Raw genomic sequence first — 22,929 nt, 5'->3', positions numbered from 1 at the left:
CCTCCAGCCCAGGAAATTGTTTTTAAGCTCTCTGGTGCGGCTGGTCCCCATGCTGTGCTTGCTGTTGTCAACACGGGTTATTTCATCTGTGCATGTACTGCAGCATGGCAGTCCAGGACCCTGCAAAAGGCAGCAGCATTTGACCTAACTAGGCTAACACCACTTCCTCCCCACATGTTTTTGACTGACCTGTCTCTTTTTTTCTGCAATCCTCACAGAAAAGATTGTTACTTCCGCTTTTTTCTCAGAGAACACACTAATAAAAAGAACTCCTGCTGGAAATGACTTACAGAACCATATGCTGTTGTGTTGAGGATCCAGTGTAGTAATAAACATGTTGTGAGCATAAGTGAGGGCTGGAAAGCAGAGGGCTCTCTGGCTGTAAAGGCATTCAGGGTTGGGGTTCCTGGATGCTTTTGCAGTCATTCAGTTACATGTCAGCACAGGTGTTCTATGCCCTGGCACAGTGTGGCTTTGGGCTAAGGCACCAAGGGGGGTGGGGCTGCTAATGCAGCTCTCAAATGAGCCCTGGATGGGCTAGCTGACTTCACACCAGGAGAACATGGGTCGTCGTTTATTTCTAAACAAGCAGGATATAACTGCAAACTTTCTCATGTCAGCCTCAATCCTTCACGAAGCTTTGGCTGAATGTTCTTTCTTGCCAAAATCTACAGCTTACACAAGTTGATCTAGGAGATCAGCAGGAATGAAGCAACTACCCTACACATCCAGGTCCATAGTTCAAAATACTAAGAAAGTCTTGAAATGATATTGTATTTTTAATCCAATTAATTATTTTTCAAGCTTTATAGAAAAATTAATTGTTCACACAAACTGATAAAACTGTCTTAAGCCAACTTAGCCCTCATCCATCACTTGTACAATGTGCATATTTAGTGCAGCTAAATGCTTGGAGTGTTTGCATTCAGAGGAAAGCTGTATTTGGAAAATAACGGCTAGAATTCAGTCTATCTCTGCCAACCTCTCTTCTGCCTAATCCAAGTCAGATTTTCCCAAATACTGTTGGTTTTTTATTGCAGTCAGAGATGTTAGAGCCTCTTCCCTGCATATTTGCATTCCACCCTCTCTAAGGAGAGCGTGTGTGCCAGAGATACCAGCTTTGATGAAACAGACTCCCCATCAAAGCATCTAATTGAGCTAGAAGGCTGCTGTGAGTGGCCTGATTCTGCAAGTAGTTAAAAGTCTAACATTCCTCCCTCTGTCAGCTTTTGTGACAGCACAGAAGGAAGCTTGTAGCACATGCAGCTAAAGTGCAAGGTAAAGGGAGCTTATTCCATTAATTTTCCCACAGGAAACTCATTTGAATTGCTGAAGGCTGTCCCGGGTGATGGATGGCTTCTTTCCACCAAACACCAGGAAGGGACAGCAGGGACCAGGTAACAGCCTGTGAGGAGCCTGGAGCTGGCCCTTAGCAGGCACCTCTGTCTTCTGTTACAGTAGTCAGGGGAACAGTGGGCTACAAACATAATTATATGCCATCTATATATACACATACCTAATCAGGTTCATTCAAATCTACTGGGCCCATGTGATTTCCCATGTCTTTCCAGTTTTATGCAGAGATAAAAGCTGTCTGGGTCCAGAGGGCAGAGCTGTCCCAGCAGCAGCAGCTGGAGCCTGCTCTCCTGCAGGAACAGCCTACAGCTCTGCCTCTCTGGATGGGTCTCTCCTGCTGGCTGGACTTTTCAAGCATCTTCCCAGGCTACAGAAGTCATGATTGCTCATCTTCAGTCACAGATGGGGAATGAAGAATTGTGCTACACTGTGAGGCCAGAGGTACACGGAGAATGGCAAGACTGTAAGGTAAGTTGTGCAAGAGGACCTGATGTAAAGGCATGTGTTTCCGAAGCAGTGGACTGCTCAAGTCTGGTAAGCTCACTGTGTTGTGCTGGCATCAAAAGGAGCCCTTGACTCAAGCTGGCTGCTCAAAAGAACTGCAAAAGGCTGCTTCTTCCCTGTAAGACAGAGCACTGTAACCCAATGCTCTCAGGGCAGGGTTGCAAAGTTGCTGTCCGTAAACCTCGTTTCTTTGTATCACAGCCAATGATTCACTTGTGTCTTTCTGTGGCTTTCCTGAAAGTGGACAAGTGGAAAGGAGCTTTCCTCTTACTTCATTGGCACATTGAAAAACACTTTCCACATCATCACTACATGTCCATTGTATTGGCCATTTACTGAGAAGTTTAAGTGGGGCAGCGCAGCTTACTGTGCAAAAAAGGGCAGCACTGAGGTTGGCTGCTCTGTTTACTCAAGGCAGAAGGCTGTCTTCTGTGGGCTAGGTGGTTTGTGGTTGAGGGGCACAGACCAGGCGTGAAAGGACTGTGTACCTGCTCAGCAGCTCCACTGAACATGAAAGACTGTTCTGCTCATTTTCAGCACAAACTCCTGTTTCTGCCCGAGCTGTGCCCTGCACTGGGCACAGCAGCTGGCAGTGCTGGCTCTTGGTGTGCAAAGAGGGGTGGCTCCTTATCTTCCAGCCCAGAAAAGAGACCGCATCAGATTCATTTTTCTTTTATAAAACCATGCCTTTTCTTCAGTAAATGTTTAGTATTTACTTTCTCTGTGTTCACTTCCCAGTAAGTATTAACGAAAATAAAGCAATGAATGCTAAGCATGCCTGAAAATAAAGCTATGTATTAGAGGTGTGCAGTGGAAGTAATGGGAAATGTGAGAATGTAACTGATGGAAAGTATTTTTTTCACATTTTTATTCTGAAAAAGCTCTAAGTGGGACAGCAACACTAGGGTTACAATAAAGGATGGAAGAAAATCTTCACAAGATATCTGGGGTATTGTCTTGGTGCAGAAGAGCAGGCTGAGGAAGTAGCCAAAATATCCAGATTAAAGCTATACATATATATGTATATGTACCTAAATGAATGGTTATGATTATAGGTATGTTACATATGAGATATATTAATGATATATTACTTATATGCATTATATGTATAAAATATAGTGAACTGATGTAATATGGATATAGAATTAACTGAATGCATGGTCCTGGAGACTGAGTAGTTTGGGCTGGAGCTTTGGATTGGAAATATGCTCAATGTGTATAAAAATAATTAGCAAACTAAAACATGAATGCCAGAAGACAGCCTATAAGAAAATGCATGGTGTGGTGTAATGAGGAGCTGATGAAATGCTTATAAAACAGAGCTCTAGCTTATATTTGACTTCCTGAAGCTCAGACATCAGTGTATTGCTCGGTCACAGCACAACACTTCCTTGTCCTGGTTTTGGCTGGAACAAAGTTAATTTTCTTCCTAGTAGCTGGTGCAGTGCTGTGTTTTGGATTTAGGATAAGAATAATGTTGATAACACACTAATGTTTTAGTTGTTGCTAGGTAGTGTTTATATTAAGTCAAGGACTTCTCAGCTTCTCATACTGCCCTGGCAGCTGAGGCTGGGGGTGCATAAGAAGTTGGGAGGGAACACAGCCAGGACAGCCGACCCAGACAGCCAAAGGGATATTCTATACCATGTGACATCATGCTCAGTATATAAACTGGGGAGAGTTGGCCTGGGGGGGCACTGTGGCTCAGTGATTGGCTGGGCATCAGTCAGTGGGTGGTGAGCAATTGTATTGTGCATCACTTGTTTTGCATATTCTATTATTAATATTTTCCCTTCCTTTCCTGTCCTATTAAACTGTCTTTATCTCAACCCATGAGTTTTACTTTTTTTCCCCAATTCTCTCCCCCATCCCACTGTGGAGGGAAGTGGGTGAGCAGCTGCGTGGTGCTTAATTGCCAGCTGGGGTTAAACCATGACAGTGACAAATCTAGTGCCTAATCAAGCTGGGCAGAAGCAGTCCTGTTCCTCACAGGGTTCGGAGCTGACTCTGAAGCAGACAATTGTGGGCAGAGGTTGCTTTCTGGGCATGCAGGGTGGGATGATGGTCCCAGGTTTTCTGCCCAGCTGGGTGCCAGGAGTGGGCAGGGGGAGAGGCAGACCCTGGGAGGAACAGCTGGACTCAAGTGTGATGATAAACTTCTCCAAGAGGCCCAAGGTCAAGGTGACCCCTATCTCTGTCCACTATCCAAATGCACAGAGGTTCACACTGAGAGAAAATTTTAATGGTTTTCAAGAAGCTAGCTGAGTGAGGCCTTTGCAATGCTGAAGTAAGTAGAAGAAATCTTAAGACAAATTGCTCATAAGAAGAAATTGCTAGTACTTGATCATGCTTGCTCCTGTGTTGTAGACTAAACAAGAAATTAGTCACCTACGTGCTTACGTAACCATAAAACAAAATGCCCTTGGTATGAGGAATGGGACCTGGCAAAAACGATTCCACTTTTTGAAAGGGAGTTGGGGCACTGCAGACCATTGAGTTTAGTGTCTCTATCAGGCAAATGTATGGAAACTATACCAAAAACTGTAATTGATAGAAATATGGAAAAAACATGCTAAAATAGTGATGAGTCATGATTGTTTTACAGAGGGCAAAATTCTTCACTGGTGAAGCAGAGAGGTTGGACGTCCCCAACAAGTGAGGGCATGGGTCCATCTGGGTGCCAGGAGATAGAGCAGAGTGCCTGGCTGAGGAGCAGCGAGGCCGGGACTGAGCCCCATCCCCTTTTCCTGGCTGGGCTGCTGCTCCCTGGCAGCTGTGCTCACTGCCTGCTTCACAAGGGTGATGGGTGGTAGCACCCTGGAGTGCCCTGGCTGTGCAGCTGGGGAGAAGCACAAGGGAGCTGAGATGGAGTGCAAGTGGTGATGGTCCTCGGCCTGCAGCTCTCAGTACCGAGTCACTGGATGGGTGAAAACAGTGACTCCAGACCAAACCGTCTCAGATAAGATTTGAAAACAAGCCACGAATTTTGAAAGGACCTTTTCAGAGAAGGAGTTGAAAACTGCATTTTTACTTCCCCATTCTCTGTTGAGTTTAAGTAATATCTTGTCCCAGTTAGTGCTGCATGCAATGTAAACCACAATAGGAGTTCTTGGAGTTAATAGCCCAATTGGTGGACAGATGACATTCTCTAGCATGCAAAAAGGCCTTAAATGTAAAACAAGCCTTTTCTTTTTGTTCTTTGAATACCAGTGGACTTTCTCTGATGTTGTCCTTTGAGAGCTGTGGTTCCAAACATGGATGAAGACTGTTTGCTGAGCGCTGCTATCTTCTACCTGGTCAGCCAGGCTTGTGTTTTGAAAGCATGCCATAAAATCCTCATTGGCCAAAGAATAAGGGGACACAGCTAGCACAAGCTGGTACTGCAAAACAGTGATTACAAGTGGTTTTAAGCTCAGCTGACAGCTGTGGGCAAAGGGAACCCCCAACTGATACCGACCCCAGTTTTCCGTTTCTAATCCCCTCGCCCAGCCCTCTTTTCTCTGAGCACATGTGGTCTTTTCCCAGAATCCCTTTGGGGTTATTGTCCCCACACACGCTTCTGGGAATTTGGTGTTTATTTCTGGCTTTCCATTTCTGTGGTGACATGCCTGTATTTTGCACAGCACAAACACCAAAGGGTGCCCCAGTAACAGCGGCTGGTCACCCAGCTGGCTTGGAGCCATGCGTGGGAGTCTCCTGGCTGGACACAGGCTTGGTCTCTCCTTTGCATGGCTGGCATTGGGTGGGTGCCTCTTGGGCATCCCACAGGCCTGGCCCCGAGGCCATGTATGGGTTGTTTGCACCCCATGGGGTCAGGGCTGCCTAGCAGACCTGCAAACCATGGTCCCTGAGCTTGCCTTTTCTTCTTGTTTCATTTTATTTGCAGTTAAACTTTAATTATTAAGTTCACATCTTATTAAACAACCTTTTCATGGATACGCTTTTATATATATTTAGGTTCTGCAAATAAAAAAAAAGTAAAAGTGTATCTGTATAATATATTTCTACATATTTGTACAGATTTGCATATGTAGAGATAGGTTTGTATATAGAAATATCTCTCCCTATAGCAGATGTAGCTGCCATGATGGAGCCCGGCACCCTGCAGCCTGCATGGCCGTCATCATCTACCACTCGCCCCGGGCTTCTGCTCACTTTCCTGGTGCAGGTGCTTGGAACGGCCCCTGGAAGAAGGGTGGTCTGGCTCTGTGAGGAATCAATTAAAATACTTTTACTGGAGGGAACATGAGAAGGAAAAAGAGGCTAGCAGAGACAGCCTGATGCCCCTGCCATTGTGATCTTTGGGGTTTTATAGGGTTTTCCCCAAAGTAAACAACTCCATTCCTCATTTCTGCAGTTGAGCAAAAGGCTGTTTAATGAAAACACGCTGCTTCACTTCAAGATAAAGACAAGGACAGGCCAGTGGTGTCATTGCCAGGTGCCGAGCGGGAGATGCCTACAGGCTTCTCTGGTGCAATTAGCTGGCAAAGCCCATCCTGCGGCCAGGAGGTGCATGCAGCCTGGTGCAGGTCTGCTCCTACACAGGTCAGCCATTATGTGGATCACTGACTCCTTGATGTACAGTGGTCTTCTGGTTAGGATCACTTCACCCCTTGATCCATATTTGGCTGACCTTTCCTAAGGATACTATTATTTGCAGTTCACATCAGTATGCTTTTTGGCTACTAGAAAGATCCTTATATACAAAGTCATTACTACAATTAGCAATACAAGAGTAGCAACAAGTGAAAAAATTGTTGGGTGCGAGAACAGGTGTACAACAGAATGGGTGTTGGAGCTAAACCCACAAAAATTGTCCCACCATTGGGCAGCAGCAGCACCAGCTACTTGCCTTGTGGCGAGGAAGAGGTGTTGACTCTGGTGTAACACTTGTACTTCTACAACATCACGTTGTAGACATCTACATCAACAACAGAACCTTGCTCTTCTACATCACATTGCTGTTCAGTTTCTATCAATGATTGTATGTTATCTTTTAAATTTCTTGTGGACCACAGAGTGCTATTAAGGAAACCACCTGTTCCTAGTCCAAGGAGGGTCCATGTTAGGGGCTCCATGTAAAGACTGCATGACATAGGATGTGTCAGGTGCGATATGCACAATTACCAACCACTCTCACACTAACATTATCATGACACTCATGAACTGCAGATGTACTACAAAAAACAGTGTAGTCTATAGGAACAACACAAAGTCAACCATCCCAGCTGGTGATAATTGTGACCTTATTGTATAAAGCTGTTGAGGTACCTGTGATAGAAGGGTTAACTGCTGACCCCAGATGGCCAGATGGCAATTGTGAGAAGGGACATGAGCAGTGTGCCCGAAGGAGAAGATGGACCTCAAGCTGGGTTATTAAAGTCAGCTGATTCACTACAGATAGCAATGAAGAGAGGCAAACCTCCCTCCTTAAAACAATACCCATTATCTCATGAAGCAAAGGAAGGTATAAGACCAATAATTGAAGATTCTCTGCAAAAAGGGACTTTAATTCCTTGTCAGTATCCCTGTCATACTCCTCTCTTGCCAGTTATAAAACCTAAACTAGGCCTGGATGGAAAACCAGTTTATAAATTTGTTCAAGACTTATGAACAATGAATAAATTGGTAACTGTACCACATCCAGTAGTTCCTGATCCTTCAACAATTATAACCATGATGCCGTCTAATGCAAAGTGTTTTATAGCAATTGATTTGTGTGCAACTTTTGTCATATTCCGGTGCATCTGGGATCTCAGTATATTTTTGCCCTCACCTGGGAAAGGAAAGAGTTAACATGGACTAGATTCCAATGTACCTGGTGGGTGTGTTATAGAATGTGTGGTCCACAAAAAGAAATTTAGAGCTATTGTTTCGGAAGTTCAGCTGTGCCTAATACATACTTGTGCTTGGTTATCATCCAAAATCAAAGTTTTTTCTATGCACAGTCCAATCACCGATTACCCCCTTTCCTACTTGGTGCAGCCTGAGATTATTGCCCTGCACCCTTGTGAGCCATCGAGCTCCATTCCTAGTCGCGTGCCCCACGACTTGATGATGGTGCAAACTCCACCAAGCAGTCCTCTGTGGTCCAGCAGCCAAGGAGGAGCTTTGGAGTTGCTGGAGTGCAGGGGCATCCAGCACTTTGCATTTGCTGGTACACAGCACACAGCGAGTGAAAGCTGTCTGTGAAACCTGGGTGAGGCTCCACACAGCGGTTCTGCATGAGATAAAACAAATAATAAATTATTTGACGTACTACATATGTTGAGGGACATGGTGAGGGGTCTCTGCTTGTTCTTCCAAGATGAAGTCAATGCTCCTGGCCTATTGTGCCACAGTTTCTGCAGGCATGGGTTTTCCCTGCCAACAGCTGGGAGACTGGGGATGGGCAGGCAGTTGGGAGAGGACACATCTGGGACAGCTGACCCAAACTGACCAAAGGGATATTCCCTAGTATATGATGTCATGCTCAGCAATAAAAGCTGAAGGAAATGGCGGGGGGAGCCCAACAGTTGTCTGTATTGGAGGCTGAAGAGAACTTAACAGGGGACAAGTGGCAAAAGCAAACTCTGGTGACTGGCCTGGAGGCCCCATGTACCCTCAGCACAGACTACCTCAGGGGAGGGTACTTCAAGGACCCAAAAGGGTACTGGTGGGCCTTTGGTGTAGCTGCCATGGATGCAGAGAAAATTTGACAGCCGTCTACCTTGCCTGGCCTCTTGGAGGATGCCTCCATTGTGGGTTGTTGCGGGTTGAAGAACAGCAGGTGCCAATTGCTACCATGATGGTGGACTGGTGGCAATATTGCACCAGCTGAGACTCCCTGGTTCCTATCCATGAGCTCATTCATCAATTGGAGAGCTAAGGAGTGATAAGCAAGACTCGCTCCCTTTAATAGTCCCATATGGCTTGTGTGAAAGTCTGACTGAATGTGGTGGCTAGCAGTGGACTATTGTGACCTGAACAAAGTCACGCCACTACCGAGTGTTGCTGTACCAGACATGCTAGAGCTCCAGTATGAACTGGAGTCCAAGCCAGCCAAGTGGTATGCTACAACTGATGTTGCCGATGCATTTTTCTCAGTCCCTGTGGCAGCAGAGTGCAGGCCACAGTTTGTTTTCCTGTGAAGGGCTGTCCAATACACCTGGAACTGACTCCCAGGGCTGGAAGCACAGTCCTACCGTTTGTCATGGACTTCTCCAGACTGCACTGGAACAGGGTGACGCCCCTGAGCCTCTGCAGTACATTGATGACATCATTGATACGGATGCAGAAGAAGGGCTGAGACCACTTCTCCTCCAGATCTTGGTGAAGGGATTTCTGGTCTGAAACCACAGGAGTCCAACAGTGAATACAACAACCAGAATAGAGGGTACCTGACTCTGGCTCAGTGGGTGAAAGGAATGACCAGATTTACTGCACTGTGTGGATTCAATGGCCCAGCACATTGGATCCATGGCGTATAGGGCTATGGGGTACACAAGTGCAGAGCACACCCTAATGCCATCAGGGTACAAGGGGACATGTGTGGTTATGGTGTTCGTCTTCCCCAGGACTCGTTACGCATGCTGGTCCCTGCTGTCCAGGAAGTGGCCAGACATCCCCTGGCTGATGGGAAGTAGTGAAAAAAATCCCTTCTTTGCTTTGCTTGCATGCACAGCTTTTGCTTCACCTATTAAACCGCCTTCACCTCAATCCACGAGTGTTCTCTCTTTCCTTCTATTTTCTCCCCATCTGTGAGGTCATCCCACCACAGTTTGTGACTGCCCGGCACTAGGGATGCTGAAGGAGGCATTTATCAAATTGGTGGCACCAACCTGGGTGCTGGCCCCGGCAGGGTGACACTACCAGAGCAGCCACAGCCCTGGGTGGTGCTCATACCCGCTGGCTGACAGTCTGTGATGGATGCACTCAACCCCGCCTAACCAAACTTGCAGTAGTTTGGTACAGACTCCAAAGGAGGTAAAGGCCTGAGCCGTAGCCGGGCCAAGAAATCCCCTAGGAAACCCATGAAGGAACAGAGTGACACAGCGAGTATTGGTACATACGAGCTTGGATCACCGATCAAGCGATTAACAGATGAATAGTGGGTGGTTTTTCCAAGACCCATTTATCAAAGAACAAAGAAAGTTGTGGGTATAAAGAGTCTTGTGCATACCTTTCCCACTGTATGCAATTTGGCTATGAACCAACCACTTTATCCCATAAATATGACAGCCTAAGTGAGCCTTCTTTGAACTCTCCCTGCTAGGCAGTGTGGCTGCATGGTGGTGATCTCCCCTTGAGCTGGAACACCTCTCAGGGTTGCTCCTTGAGGCAGCGAGACCTTTTACCAATGACAGATTGTTGCCTGAGCCCAATTTAAGTTCTCCCTGAATTGCAACTGGACTGCATGCCAGGCAACTCTCCCATTGAGCAGGGACACCTCTCAAGGTTTGAGATTCCATGCCTGAGACTAAGAGATCCTTCCTTACCCAGCGCGGAGACACTCCTTATTTGCAACAGATCCTTGGTAAGTGATTGATAGCATGCTGAATTAATACTAATGAAATCCATTTAACTAATTCCATTAGACATAAACCACTGTCCAAGACTGGGACTAAGTCTGGATCCAGCCGCACCTAGAGTCCTCTCTGAGAAGATGTTGAGAAAGCAAGGGGAACCTTGTGACTCAACGGGAGGTTTTCCTTATCCTTTGTATTAATTCCATTAGACATAAACCATTGACCAAGTCTGAGCCTAAGATTAGACCTAGCCACACCTAAGCTCCATCAGGAGTTTAGAAAGCAGGGGGATCCACCCTGAACCTTGTGACTCAATGGGAGGGTCTCCCTTACTCTTTTCCATCTCTGATCTCTGTGTAAATCATTCTAGCTTGATTCTAACTCAATTTTCCTTTGTATGTTTCTTTCATGTAGTAAGTAATAGAGTGAACCTTGCCATCAAACCTTGTTAAGTCACACTTTTACGACATCATATTAAAATCACTTTTGCCAATACCTTTGATGATGATTCATTACATGATCTAAATCACTCATCCATGACAAATTGGTGTAGTCAGCAGGATCCTAAATTGGGATTTGCGACACAGTCCCACACCAGGACACAGACAGGGCTATGAGGAATTGAGTGTGCTGCTCTGAGGCTGCAGGCTTTGCAGGGGGTGAATCTCCATGCGATGAGCTCCTGGGCCCAGACTGATCAGATCCCAAAGGGACATTTTACCCCAGCAATACTAAAAGTCTGTGCTACTAAGAAATCACCAGCTGTGATATCTTCAGGAATCTGGTAATTCACGCTTGATCGGTAAACAGTGGAATTTTCTAGTTGCAAAGGTTTGAAAAGTTTCTTGAGATGGTCCCCCCCTCCCCTGGCTCCCCAGTGTGTTAATATTCATCAGTTGATTCTTGGGGTAACAACATGGATTTCTGTCAATTACAGTTAACTCGGCCCTGGCATCTATAAGATCCATACCCAGCACTCATTCTGCCAGCCCCGGTGGTTACAGGTAGAGCAGAGGGGTGATGGCTCCCAGGCCCAGGGCTGCCTGTCCCCTATTCTTGCTTCCAGTGGGGTGGGGGACACACAGACACACCGGTCAGAGGAGGCAGGACCTGTGCCCTAGCACCCCTCCTTTGCCCCTTCCCATTTGCTTATTTATATGAGTCCTGCAACTCAGGAATTGGTTTGCCATCCACCCGCTGCCTGTGCGTCCCTGCCTGCACTAATGCAGGCAATGTCTCCTCCTCCTGAGTCACCATCCTCTGCTGCTTTTGCACCTGCAATGACCTGTGGCTTCTTCCCTTCCCCTCAGCCAGGCAGCTGCCATGCTGCTGGGCTAGAGGTGCCCTCAGAGCAAATAGGGCAGCTGCTAATACCTGTTTTTTCACGCCATGGGGGAAAGGTTCCCTGAGGGGGTTTACCAAGCTGCATGGATATCCACCTTGCTGTGTGGCAAGTTCCCCTATGTCCTGGCAAGCCTCACCTGTATTTTTCCAAAGCACTACTTTGTTGCCCTGATCCCAGGGCGAGGGACAGGTTCCCCGCAGCCACTGGGCAAGTGGCAGGTTTGGGGAGGTGGGTCCCGAGCAAGTTGTTGAGGGTTTGAATGGACGCTGCCGGCCCCAAGGTCCCAGGCATGCAGTTGCCTTTCTCCCATCACCCCTGCCAAATTTTGCAAATCATTTTTTTCTGAAAACAGGGGTGTGCTGGGCTGCCCCCCGGGACCCCTTTGTTTTGTTAATCACTGACAGCTGGGCAGCAATGCTGCTGCCCTACTCATGCTCCAAAACCTCTGCCCGCTCCTCAGCACCCAAGTCCCAGAGGTGCTCATCCTATCGACCACACCCATGGCAAGTGGCTAGGGCCTCAACAGCTCCGCTCGCAGGAGACTCCATGCACCCCTCCCCGGCCCTGCTGCCCGCTTCCCTGGGGGCCCCCTGCACTGCTGCACCTGCACTTGCCTTCGTGTGAGATGGAAACACTGCCATGTCTGCTGCAAGCACACCCGTAACCACTGCACACAATGCGATTCCGGCTGAACCTTTCCTTTCCCTGCCCCTTCTTTTCGGAGGCAAGGGAATATCTCAGTAGGAGTAGGAGACACGGATAACTCCTTCTCCCAGCTCTCTGGGGGGGTCAGCCAGGCCAAAAACCATAGGACAGCTGCCCGTGGCTGCCTGTGGGGCCAGCTGGGTACACCAGCACTCTTTTCCCCACTGCCCTTTTTCCAGAAAGGCATTCCTGGCCAGGATCCTGCCACCAACACTGAATATAAAGTGCAGTAGCTGCTGCTTGTTAGGGATGCCAGCAAGAAAGGTACTTGGACTCTGTAAGGTATTGATTAAAAATACCTTTAAATTAAAAGACCTAGAGATAACAGGAGAAAGAATAAAAGGTATAATCTTACATCCCTTTGGATGTTGGGATCTCATGGACCTCCAGCTAGGGCATGGCACAGGGTGCAGGGGAGAAGTTCACTGGCATCATGGTCTTTAGGGCTTTATAGGGTTTTCCCCAAACAACTCCATTCCTCATTTCTGCAATTGAGCAAAAGGCTGTTTAATGAAATGAAAACACGCTGCTTCACTTCAAGATAAAGACAAGGACAGGCCAGTGGTGTCATTGCCAGATGCCAAGTGGGAGCTGCCTATAGGCTTTGATGCAATTAGCTGGCGAAGCCCATCCTGCGGCCAGGAGGTGCGTGCACCCCAGCGCAGGTCTGACAGATGGAGCTTCCCCTGCGGTGCGCACACCCAGGCCCACGCCCCTCGGGTCAGCACTTGCGTGGGTCACTAGCCCCTCAGTGCCCAGCAGTCTCCCATCAGGATCAATGTGGGTGCTGGAGATGGGGATCTTCCAGCGTGCTCCAGGAGCAGTCCTGCTGTGGTTTGGGTTTGAGGAGGGAACCCTGCGTGGACAGGGAAGGAAGAGAGACAGCAATCTTAACTTTTTTATGCGTAAATACAGGTAATGTGACAATGGTAAGGTGCATGAACCCTGTGCTAAGACACTGAGAATCCAAGCAGGGCAAACTGCACTGAGCTGGGGCCGCAGCGCACAGGCAGCAGCAGGCAGCCCTGAGGCCATTCTCAGTGGTTTTGAAAAACACATGTAGAGAGTGCAAAGGAAAAGAGCAGGAAGGTGGCTTGTCATGGGCTGCTGCAGATAAACGTCAAGTTCCCTTCCTCTGCCGCTGTCAGGCTTAATGTAGGAGACTGGAAGGAGTGTTTGCACCTCTGATATAGTAGGCAAGGGGCTGAGAGGAAGATGGGCTCAGCAAGCAGACTGTGGTTTGGGGGGACGGGGGATCCGTGAGCCAGCTCTGCATGGTTTTAGTTGCATCATGTCTCTGCACATGTGGTTGTTGGCTCTCTGAGCCTCTGCTTGTGCACCGAACTCCCTTTCCACTCAGCCTTCTCAGTCCTTGCTGCACATACCACCCCAGCAGCCTCACTAACACCTCTCCAGAGCACTTCGTTTTTTTATTATGCACCAGAGATTCATGGTACTATGAAGTGTTGTGTCCTGCAAGGGCCTCCCTCACCCCTCAGGGGAAGAACAGATTTACCATGAAGGCACTGAGCAAATCTTTACTGCAAAACTCTTGCCCCTTGCTATCAGCAGCCTCCTACGCACAGGGTGCGTGGAAGGACAGAGGTCTTGCTGCAGGGTGGGGGTACAGTTTGCCTTGTGATACATGGTGTTCCTTCAATGGATGGCAATAGAAGGTGTTAAAAATATGTTTGCAGGCTGCTGTTTGCTCGGGCTAACATTTTCCTGCTGCACTGAACAAGGAACAGTGCAGGTGAATGCTAAAGAAGGAGCCCCGGCCCCTGCGAAGCAGCCAATGAGGGATCTGTAAGAGTGGGCTGACCTCCTCAGTAGTGCACCTGCCGAAGCATTTTGCAGAGACCAGAGAATATTGCACACGAGGTAAAAATGATGTGCCCTCCATGGCGGTATACAGCTAGCTGCACTGTGCTGTTCACCAACTGCTTGCAAGTGGTGATGCTGAAACAGCCACGCTGCTGCCCTCTGGCCCGTTGTAGGGGCTTGGATGACCCTCGCACCCTCCCTCAGTGGTCTCAGTTGCCATCTCACACAAACCGATGCCTGGCTGTAGGGCGTGGGCACTGCTACCTCCAGCGTGCCCCACGCTGCCTTTTCCCCGGCTATGTTTTGGGTAGAGGTAACTCCCAACACCGTGGCTCAGAACTTTCAGAGCCTGCAGAGAACCTCCATCAGTACTAAGAGACTGGGGCAGCAGCAAACGAGAGCAGGACGGAATAAAGCCAGCTGGCAGGGAGAGACGCGGCCCGCGGCAAGGGGGGACGGAGCTGGCGCTGCTCGGCGTTACCTCCCCCAGCTACGGCTGGCCCCGGCTGCAGCTGCTGGGAGTGTCAGCCGGCAGCGGCGCCTGAGGAGAGGGTGATGGCCAGCCCGGACGCCATTGCACCCCAGAGACCACTCGGCCCCCTCAGCGGTCGGAAGAGGCGCCCACTGCCAGGAGGGGTACAGCGCCCGCGAGGCCTCAGCTGGATGAGGCCCGGCTCTATCCCCTACGGACAGCAGCAGCTCCTAACGCCCCGGGGGAGAGGGGGAGGCCCAGGGGCAGACGGGCCCTGCTGCCATGCCGAGGCTGCTACCCCCGGCCCTACGTGGAGTCACGGTGAGCCCTCGCGGGGCCTGCCCTTAGTTCAGGGGCGGCAGCACTCGGAGAAGAGCTGGGAGAAAACGAAGGCCTCCCCAGAGCTGAGGGCAGCGAGGAGCCGCGGGCCGGCCCACGGAGCCGGGGGCTGCAGCTTCGCGGGCGGGAGTGGACGGGGCAGGCGAGGCGCGCGCGGCCCCTTTAAACAGGAGAGCATGGCGTCGGCCGCGGGCGACCGCGCACGCGCGCAGCCTTCCCCCGCGACTTATTCGGCGCCCCCGACAGAGGGGCCGCGCAGCTGGGTGGTGAGCTATGCTGTAGCGTGGCTACGCGCATGCGCAGCTGCGCCGCGGTGCCCAGCTGCCCGCCGTGCGCTTTGTGGCGCTGCCGGAAGCGGCCGCGGCGGAGCGGAGTGGGGCCGAGCCGAGCGGAGCGGGGCAGTGCGGAGTGGCGTCTCCCCTGTGTCGCCTCGGCCGCCGCGGGCACCATGGAGCCGGCGGCCTGAGGGCGGAGCGGCCGGCCCTGCCCCGACATGCCCGCCGGGCCCTTCGGCGCAGGTAAGGCGGCCCAGGCCCTCCCGCGGCGGCGCTGCCCGCGCCCAGCCCGTTCCTGCCGCCGGCGGGGCCTGTGGTGGCGGGACGCCGCCCGGGAGCCTCCGCCGTGCTGACCTCTGCGCTGCCCGTCGCGGAGCCGGGCCTGCGGGCACCGCGGGGCTGGGCTGGAGCGGGCGTGGGGGGGTACACTTGCCGCCGAGGGTTTCCGTGGTCGCCTTGTGTAGCTGCTGGGGGCCCGGCTGGAACCGCGGAGCCACCGCAGGGCGGGCGAGAGCGGGCCTCGGGGCCCCGCCTCGCACCGGGCGGCGGCCCCGGGGTCCTTCGTGGCCTGTGCCCTGTCCCCGGCCGCAGGGACCACTTCTGAGCCGCATTTCGGGTCCCCGACGCGAGCGTGAGGTGTCACCCGCGGCCGGTGAGCTCCCGCCCGCCGAATGCCGGCTCCCGCGAGCAGGAGTGCGGTCGTGAGGGAGGGAAAACTTTTTGTCGCTGTTTCTCTGCCGACTGTCTTGCAGATAATCCAGTGGTGCCTTCCGTTCCGGGCTGCAGGCCTCCCGGGCTTTGCCGTGGTTCTCCTTTCCCTTGATTATTTTTCATCTGGTTTGATCTTCAGGGCCTGTGGGCAGTGAATCAGATTTCTTTTGGAAAGTGGTGAGCAGCGGCAAAAGCCCATCAAGCCTGGGTTCAGGGGACTGTCGGCTTCAGGAGATCCCTTCCTGGTTGAGCAATTGGTAGAGTTGCACAAGGAACTGGACTAAGGAAGAAGTGTGAATGTAAAATAAACCACTGAATAAAAATTATTCTCAGTCTGGGCCAGGGCCACTGTTTTGTGCTGGAGTGCATAACGTGGTTTTTGGCACAAGTGAGGGATGTGAAAACTCAAACTCTCAGATGACCTGCCTGCAAGATAATTTTCTCAATCCTGGTTTTAGAGATGAGAATGATAGTGAGAAACAAAGTGGTACTGATGTCTGAGTAATGAAGCTTGAAAGCAGAGTAATAGCCAAAACATAAAAAATTGACTGACGTTTTTGCGTTCTTATGGCTCTGTTAATCTTCAGATATTACAGTATGTAATTTTTAGGTAGCTGCCTTCTCTGTGGCAGGTGCCCTGCTTCCTGCTTTGGGAAGGTTGGTGTCCAGTGGTGCTCTCGGGAACCAGAATGGTGATGGGGTTTCTGAAGTCAGTGAGTAGGGAGCACTGGGGAGAGTGAGACCCAAGCCTTGTGGATAAATAGCACCTTACGTTTGAGACCCAGCCTTCCCTGTGTCAGATTCATATATTAATTTCTGCTACAGTTAGGTGATAAAATCAGACAAACTTATCTTCCCTGGGCAAGGGGAGCTGTGATTTTCTTCTCCTCTACTCAGGAGCACTGTGGCTGAATGGCCTGGGAAAGGATGACATGAGTTCCTATTTTTTGTGTGCCTGATCTCTTCCTGCCTTGAATCTGGACTTTTTTTTTTTTTTCATTTAATAGTAGTCCTGACATGCATCTCCATTTATTCTTTAACAAAATATTGACTTGGCAAAATACCAACTTTCTGCTAGTGTTTTTTTTTTTCAGATGGGTCTTGTGTTTTGCTCTTGCCTTTTTTAATTTTTTGCCTGCTATCTGCTCTGCCTGTTGTCCTTTACATGTTGTGTGTGCCTAGCCAGAGCCTACCCATTGGATGGGCTCCAAAGGTGAGCTCCCTGGAGGGGTCTGTGCTTCTTCAGTCCTGGTAGGCTTATTATGAGAGGTGCTGAGTTAGTCTTGGCAAGATCTAAGTTGGTCTTTCCAGCAGAAGCTTGGAGGGCAGAGGGGCAGCAGCGTCAAGGTGCAAGTGGGCATGTGGCAGTTGTCCATGCTCAGGACGTTGTAGGCCTCAGTTGGCTTGAAAAATTGCTCATAAACTTCTTTGGTATGTGATCCAGGAAGGAGGAATTGTGGCAGGATGGCTTTCTGGCAATAACTGGTGTCTCTAGAAAGCAGATGTTAGTACTATTGGTGTAGTAGGGGTCGTGTTAGAGAGGGGGATTTCTTGTTTTCTGTGTAATACTTACAAAGTATATCTACTATCCCAGAACTTTATGGTGTAGAACCTTTATGTTGATGCTTCTCTGCTTTAGGCTGTAGGAGGTCTTCAGCCTTCCTTGGGCATCTCTCTGTTGATAGTCTTTGCATCTACTGTATTAATAATAATTGCATCCATTCTGCTTTTGTGGTTCATATAAAACCCAAGAAGCACCTGTTTTTGGGACAGCTTGTCTTTGTCCTTGAAATCCTTTTGCATTGTAGGCAAATATTTCATTTTACATATGAAGCTTCATTTTACATATGAAGCTGCTGCGTACAAAGGGCTAAATGTTCATGTCTGCCACCAATGCTCCCCTCACCCAGCACGCACTTTCTGCAGAACTGCTTTGTACAATAATATTGGTTCTCTGACCTCTCTCCTGCACACACTCTAAAAACCCCACCTCTGCTTTAGGCTCTTGAGCTCCTGCATATTCCTTCAAAGTAATTGCAGAATGTGGGCCTATTATTTAGTTAGGTAGTTCTCATTGTCTAACTTTACTGATCCAGGAGTTTAAATATTTTGGCTGCAGCTGTTCATATTAAGTCTTTGGGGACTGGAAGTAGAACTTAAATATCTTTATTTCTGGAGTTTTATGGGCTCATTAGTAAGTTCTTTCATGCTCACCAACTTCTGCAGTGTTTATGAACTGAGGGTCTTTCATCTTAAATGCTGAAACATCCATTTTCAGTGGTTTGTATGGTGATAGCTACTAAAATTACTAAGCTGAGATGGATCTGGAGGGAATATATTGAAACCCAAATTATTTACTACACAAAGGAATATTGGAGTTACACTCAGTTTCATAGTAGATGGTAAATATTTTAACTTCACATCTCTCTGTTGTTCTGCCACTGTTAATTTTGACAATTTCTTTCCAGATCTGTCAGTCTCTGAGAATCTGGAGATGTTTTATTTAGCGCAGCCTCCAGGAACATAAACACAACCCCTTTCCAAACTTGAGAGTGTGTAAAACTGCTTGGTAAACTTCAGGGTTTTATTTATTCTTCTTCCTGCCTCTCCTCTTAATTAGGTTGCCTGTCCTTCTGAGAGTCCTTAGTGATTTGAACCTCAGTAAGACATATGTTTATGTGAAATATGAATATTCAGCTGGATGAAATATAGGAGATGTTATTTGGGCCAGTGAGAGTGCTTTTTTGAAGCTGAAATGCAGAAGCATTGCAAAACCAGAAGTAAAAATCAGGGTATGCTGTTTGTGTGGTGTGACAGTTGCTTTTTATGTTTTTCAATTTGCTATTGCTGTTTAAGTAGTTTGTGATTAATACAGCCTCTTCTGAGGGAGTGAGTCCTGCTTTTACAAAGCATTAGGTGCCTTTTGTCTAAAGCAAGTTACAGAACAGCCAGTATGTTGAATCTGTCAAAACAGAACATTGTAACAAATACAATTGTGTGGGGAGACTTACTAGCATTTTTAACTTATGTCCAATTATAAGAAGCTGCATACTAGGTGGGCTTAGCTATAGCCCAAACCTAATGGATGGCAGCAATTTCCAATTAAAATAGCAGTTGAAGTGGAGTCTTAAATGAAAAGTAACTTCGAGTCCTTGCAAATAAAAACTTCTTACTGCTAAGTGTAAGGGGTGAATAAATCAATACCCTAGGAAATCCCACCTCAAAAGGATTTTACATCTGAAGCATTACTTGTTTCAGTATTCCTTGTATATTGATAAGAATGTAGACTATAATAATAACAGAAGATTTATGGCAAGACCAAAGGAAGTCTTGCATATTAATAAGATACAGATTTGTTCATTAAATTTACGTATGAAGGTCAGGCAGCAGGCTGGGTGTATGTGGCACCAGAAGTTTTGGTTACCCTGTACTGCTGCTAAATGTCTCTTAAACATGGCATATTGTATCTATCCTTTATCTGTTACAAATGGTGCTTCTCTCAGAAGTATGGAAGGGTCACCCAAAAGAGCTTTGCATCTTTGCTTCAGTATGGCAGGGATTTGTGAGAAAGCAGGTGATTGCATCCTCCCATTGCCTTGCCCTAGTGCAATGACGGTTTTCCGAAATGCAGCAGGATTTGGGAATCCTTGTCCTCTCTGAAGACTTTTGTCTTCTAGACAAGAAAGCTTTTACATAGGCACTGTGTAGAATTTGCTTCTGCTATGCAACACTTCCATGCTTCTGGGAAGCCTGTTCTGGTATAAGGGCAGCCACAGTAAGTGTGCTTGCAGTTATCAGCATGCTGATAAGTTCCTGCCATGAGCTGTTAGCTGCTAGTCCTTCAGCTGGAGTGCAGCAATAGAAAGTACACGCTGCTTTATCAGTTGAAATCAGTTTATTTAAACCAACGCTCCTCAAATGGTGTTATGTGCTTCTGTAATGAACTTGAGTGTCAAATGGGAGGGACGGAGAGTGCTTTCGCCCTTCCCTTGTGGTGAGCAGTAAAGCTGGGGGCAGGGGGAAGGGGCGTATTGCTCTGGGGCAGTGATGTGGGCCTGAGAGAGGAAGGGGAAATCTTGCAGAGTGGTGATATTTCGCTTCTGTCCCTCCTTCTTCCACTCCAAACACAAGCTGGAGACTAAGGCAGTGTTCAGATGGGACAGAAAGGGGAAGAAGAAGAGGCCTTGGGGGTATAGGATATGAAAGGAAAAGATATCATTAAGGAAACCTATGCAATGAGTGACTGAAGCCATCACTAAGGATTGTGTGTCATGTTCATCTTGGGTTTTGTTTGTGGTTTGTTTTTTGTGTTTTTTTTTTTTTTTTTTAATTGTGAGTTTTCTGTGTCCCAAGAGGTAGTGGCTTAGAGGAAAACAACAGTTCCAAGACTAAGGTTTTTGACTGCAGTGGCTCGTGCATTCCCCCTGCCATGGCCCAGAGAGGAAAGAAAACGCCTAAAGGACAGAGAGGATATGCTTCCTGCAGGCTGTGGCTGCTCTGATTAATTTGCTATCAGATGAGCATATGTCATTGCTGCCTCAGACCAGAAGGACATAGTTTAGAAAAACCAAGATCTTGCTGCCTTAGCTTCCCTGCTCCCTTGAAGGGAATCATCAGGCCTTTTATGTAGGTTTTAGGTGTAAATAAACACATGGGGTGTCAGCTAAATAGGCAGACCTGTTTAAACGGTGACTTGTCCCTAAGAAGGTGTGTTTCCAGGCCTGGCTTCTTGTTTGGTTTTGGGCCAAGGAATGTCTAAGGGAGGCATTCAAAACATTCCCTGTATAACTAACTGGCTTCCAAAATGTGCCAGCTAAGTGTAGTTGCAAACGGTCCTCAGGGTGCCATTTGTGACAGTTTGAGCTAATATAAGCTGTGGCTGTTGAACACTCCTTGCTTTTTATCCTGTGCCAACCCTGTTTTCCTTACTTTATTGTCCACGTGGTCACCTGGCTTAGGTAACTGATAAAAGACTGCTGGTGTTGGTGGGAGAGGAGGAAAGTGGGAGATAGCACAGTCCCAATTCTGATGACTTAGGCTGCCGTGGTACCGCCTGCTTAAGCAGCAGTTTAAGGTTGCTGTGAGTGGGTACAAAAGCCTGCTACTGCCAGAAGGGATGCTGCTGCCACCCCTCCTGGCCACGTGTCCTCACTGCTCCTTTGTGTTGGCACCATCTCACCTGGGTTAGATCAGATCTTAATCCAGCTAAAAACTGTCTCAGCAGAAAAAAATGTTTGTGCTGGCTTAGCTTTCTGAATGTTTTGATGTGTAGATCAAAACAGGCAGTGCATGACAGATCTCCTTGAGCTGCCCACTGAGACTGGATGGCAGTCCCGTGACTAGCTGCTGGCCTTGTCACACACCGTGCCTCCCTGCTGCCTGGGGCTGCTCGCTCTGGCCAGTCTCCCAAGCTTGTTGCTGTACAGCAGGTAGGTGTTGCGTATGTGCTGATGGTGCAGCACGATCCGTTGCTCTTGGAGCAGAAGGGCAGACCCTGCCGTGCTTCTGGACAAATGCAGGCTGAGAGTGACTGTGGAAGTGTAGCTTAACATTTTCTGCCTCTAATCTGCCTCTCTTGGTTGTGGTTTTGCAACAATGCCAAAAAACCCCCAACCCCCCCAAAAGTCACCACTGCAAAAACCTGGTTAGTTTGCTGTCAGCTTGGCTGCCTGAGCTGGCTCAATCTGCAATAAAGGAAAATGCATAACTGCAGTTGTGCTGGGAGCACTGTTGAAAGGAGAACTCTGTTTCTCCTGTCTAGTTCTGAGAAAGCTACCTGGGAAATTCTCTAGTGGCTTTTCTATCCTGAATCTTTGGAACAAATCTAGATTAGGGAGTGACTCTCTGTGTGTGTATTGACTTTACAAGGATTTGAAATGCATTAGGGTGTACTCTAAGGCCTTAGGTTTGGTACCAGTATGTGATGTTATAATGAAACTATGAACTGATACTTGATTCTGGGTTTAAGTTAGTGATCCACCAAGGCTCAGTCAGTCCTGAAATCACTTCAGATAAAGTATTCTCTTCATCATCAGTCAATCAAATTTTTCAACCACCAGTTTTGAATAGTGCATGCTGTAGGAGAAATATTTTATGAATGTAAAAAGAGGCTGAATTTTTGTCTTCTGGGATAACTAAGATTTTCTTGAAAGTTTCCTGGTATATATTTTTAACTACTGTTGAGCTGAAAAAGGGAACAAGGTGTGAATTGGAGCCATTGCTTGTATGAACAAAATACTTGTAGAACTATTCTCTATTTAGTCAAGGTTGTCATGTAAGTAAGCGCATAACAACAACAACAAAAACAAACCAAACAAAACCAACAAAAACAACCGCCCCAAAACCATATTAAGGTTGAAAAACAGCTGTTGGAATTTCTTCCAGGTCTTCAAATCTATGACACGGACACATGCATCTTGAATTTACAAGGGTCTGTATCATGGCAAACAGCCTCAGTTTTGGTAACTCATGTCATAGACATTTCTATTAATTATATTTTTTTCTTCTTTGCCCCCCCAGGTGTTATTTGGATTGTAGCATAGAGGCACTATGTACTCAGAGTGGAGATCCTTACATCTTGTCATTCAAAATGATCAGGGGAATACCAGTGTACTTCACAGCTATCCTGAAAATGTGGGGAGAGAAGTGGCAAATGCAGTGGTGCGTCCTCTTGGACAAGCTTTAATTACATCATCTGTTGGAAGTGAGAGTTTACTAAAAACGGACAAAGAAGTAAGTGCATTTGCTTAGAGATCATGGTTTCCTTCATGCTAGAGCAGCAACTTACTGATTTTTCTATAACCTCTTTTATTTTTCTATTTTTAATCGTCCAAGTTTTATGAGGTATGCTATATTTTTACGTTAGTAATCTACATAAGGCTACTATTAACA

The 22,929-nt window shown here is 47.9% G+C and overlaps 2 protein-coding genes across 4 annotated transcripts in view; one reads left to right on the top strand and one right to left on the bottom strand.

Moving 5' to 3' along the window:
* RBM39 (RNA binding motif protein 39) overlaps window positions 1-15,497 on the bottom strand; it is a 278,284-nt gene extending 262,787 nt beyond the window's left edge. The window contains exon 1 of the mRNA XM_049816248.1: window positions 15,488-15,497. The gene's annotated coding sequence lies outside the window, so the exon portion shown is untranslated. The remainder of the gene's footprint in view (window positions 1-15,487) is intronic.
* RALGAPB (Ral GTPase activating protein non-catalytic subunit beta) overlaps window positions 15,458-22,929 on the top strand; it is a 64,717-nt gene continuing 57,245 nt past the window's right edge. For all 3 annotated transcript variants that reach the window (XM_049816209.1, XM_049816208.1, XM_049816210.1), the window contains exons 1-2: window positions 15,458-15,570; window positions 22,558-22,770. In XM_049816209.1, the coding sequence (XP_049672166.1) occupies window positions 22,588-22,770 (183 nt within the window). In that variant the 5' untranslated portion in view covers window positions 15,458-15,570; window positions 22,558-22,587. The remainder of the gene's footprint in view (window positions 15,571-22,557; window positions 22,771-22,929) is intronic.

This window comes from Accipiter gentilis, chromosome 14 (genome assembly GCF_929443795.1).
Source record: "Accipiter gentilis chromosome 14, bAccGen1.1, whole genome shotgun sequence".
Taxonomy (NCBI): Eukaryota; Metazoa; Chordata; class Aves; order Accipitriformes; family Accipitridae; genus Astur; species Astur gentilis.
Note: the sequence above shows the minus strand (reverse complement) of the source record. Positions and strands in the feature narration are given on the sequence as shown.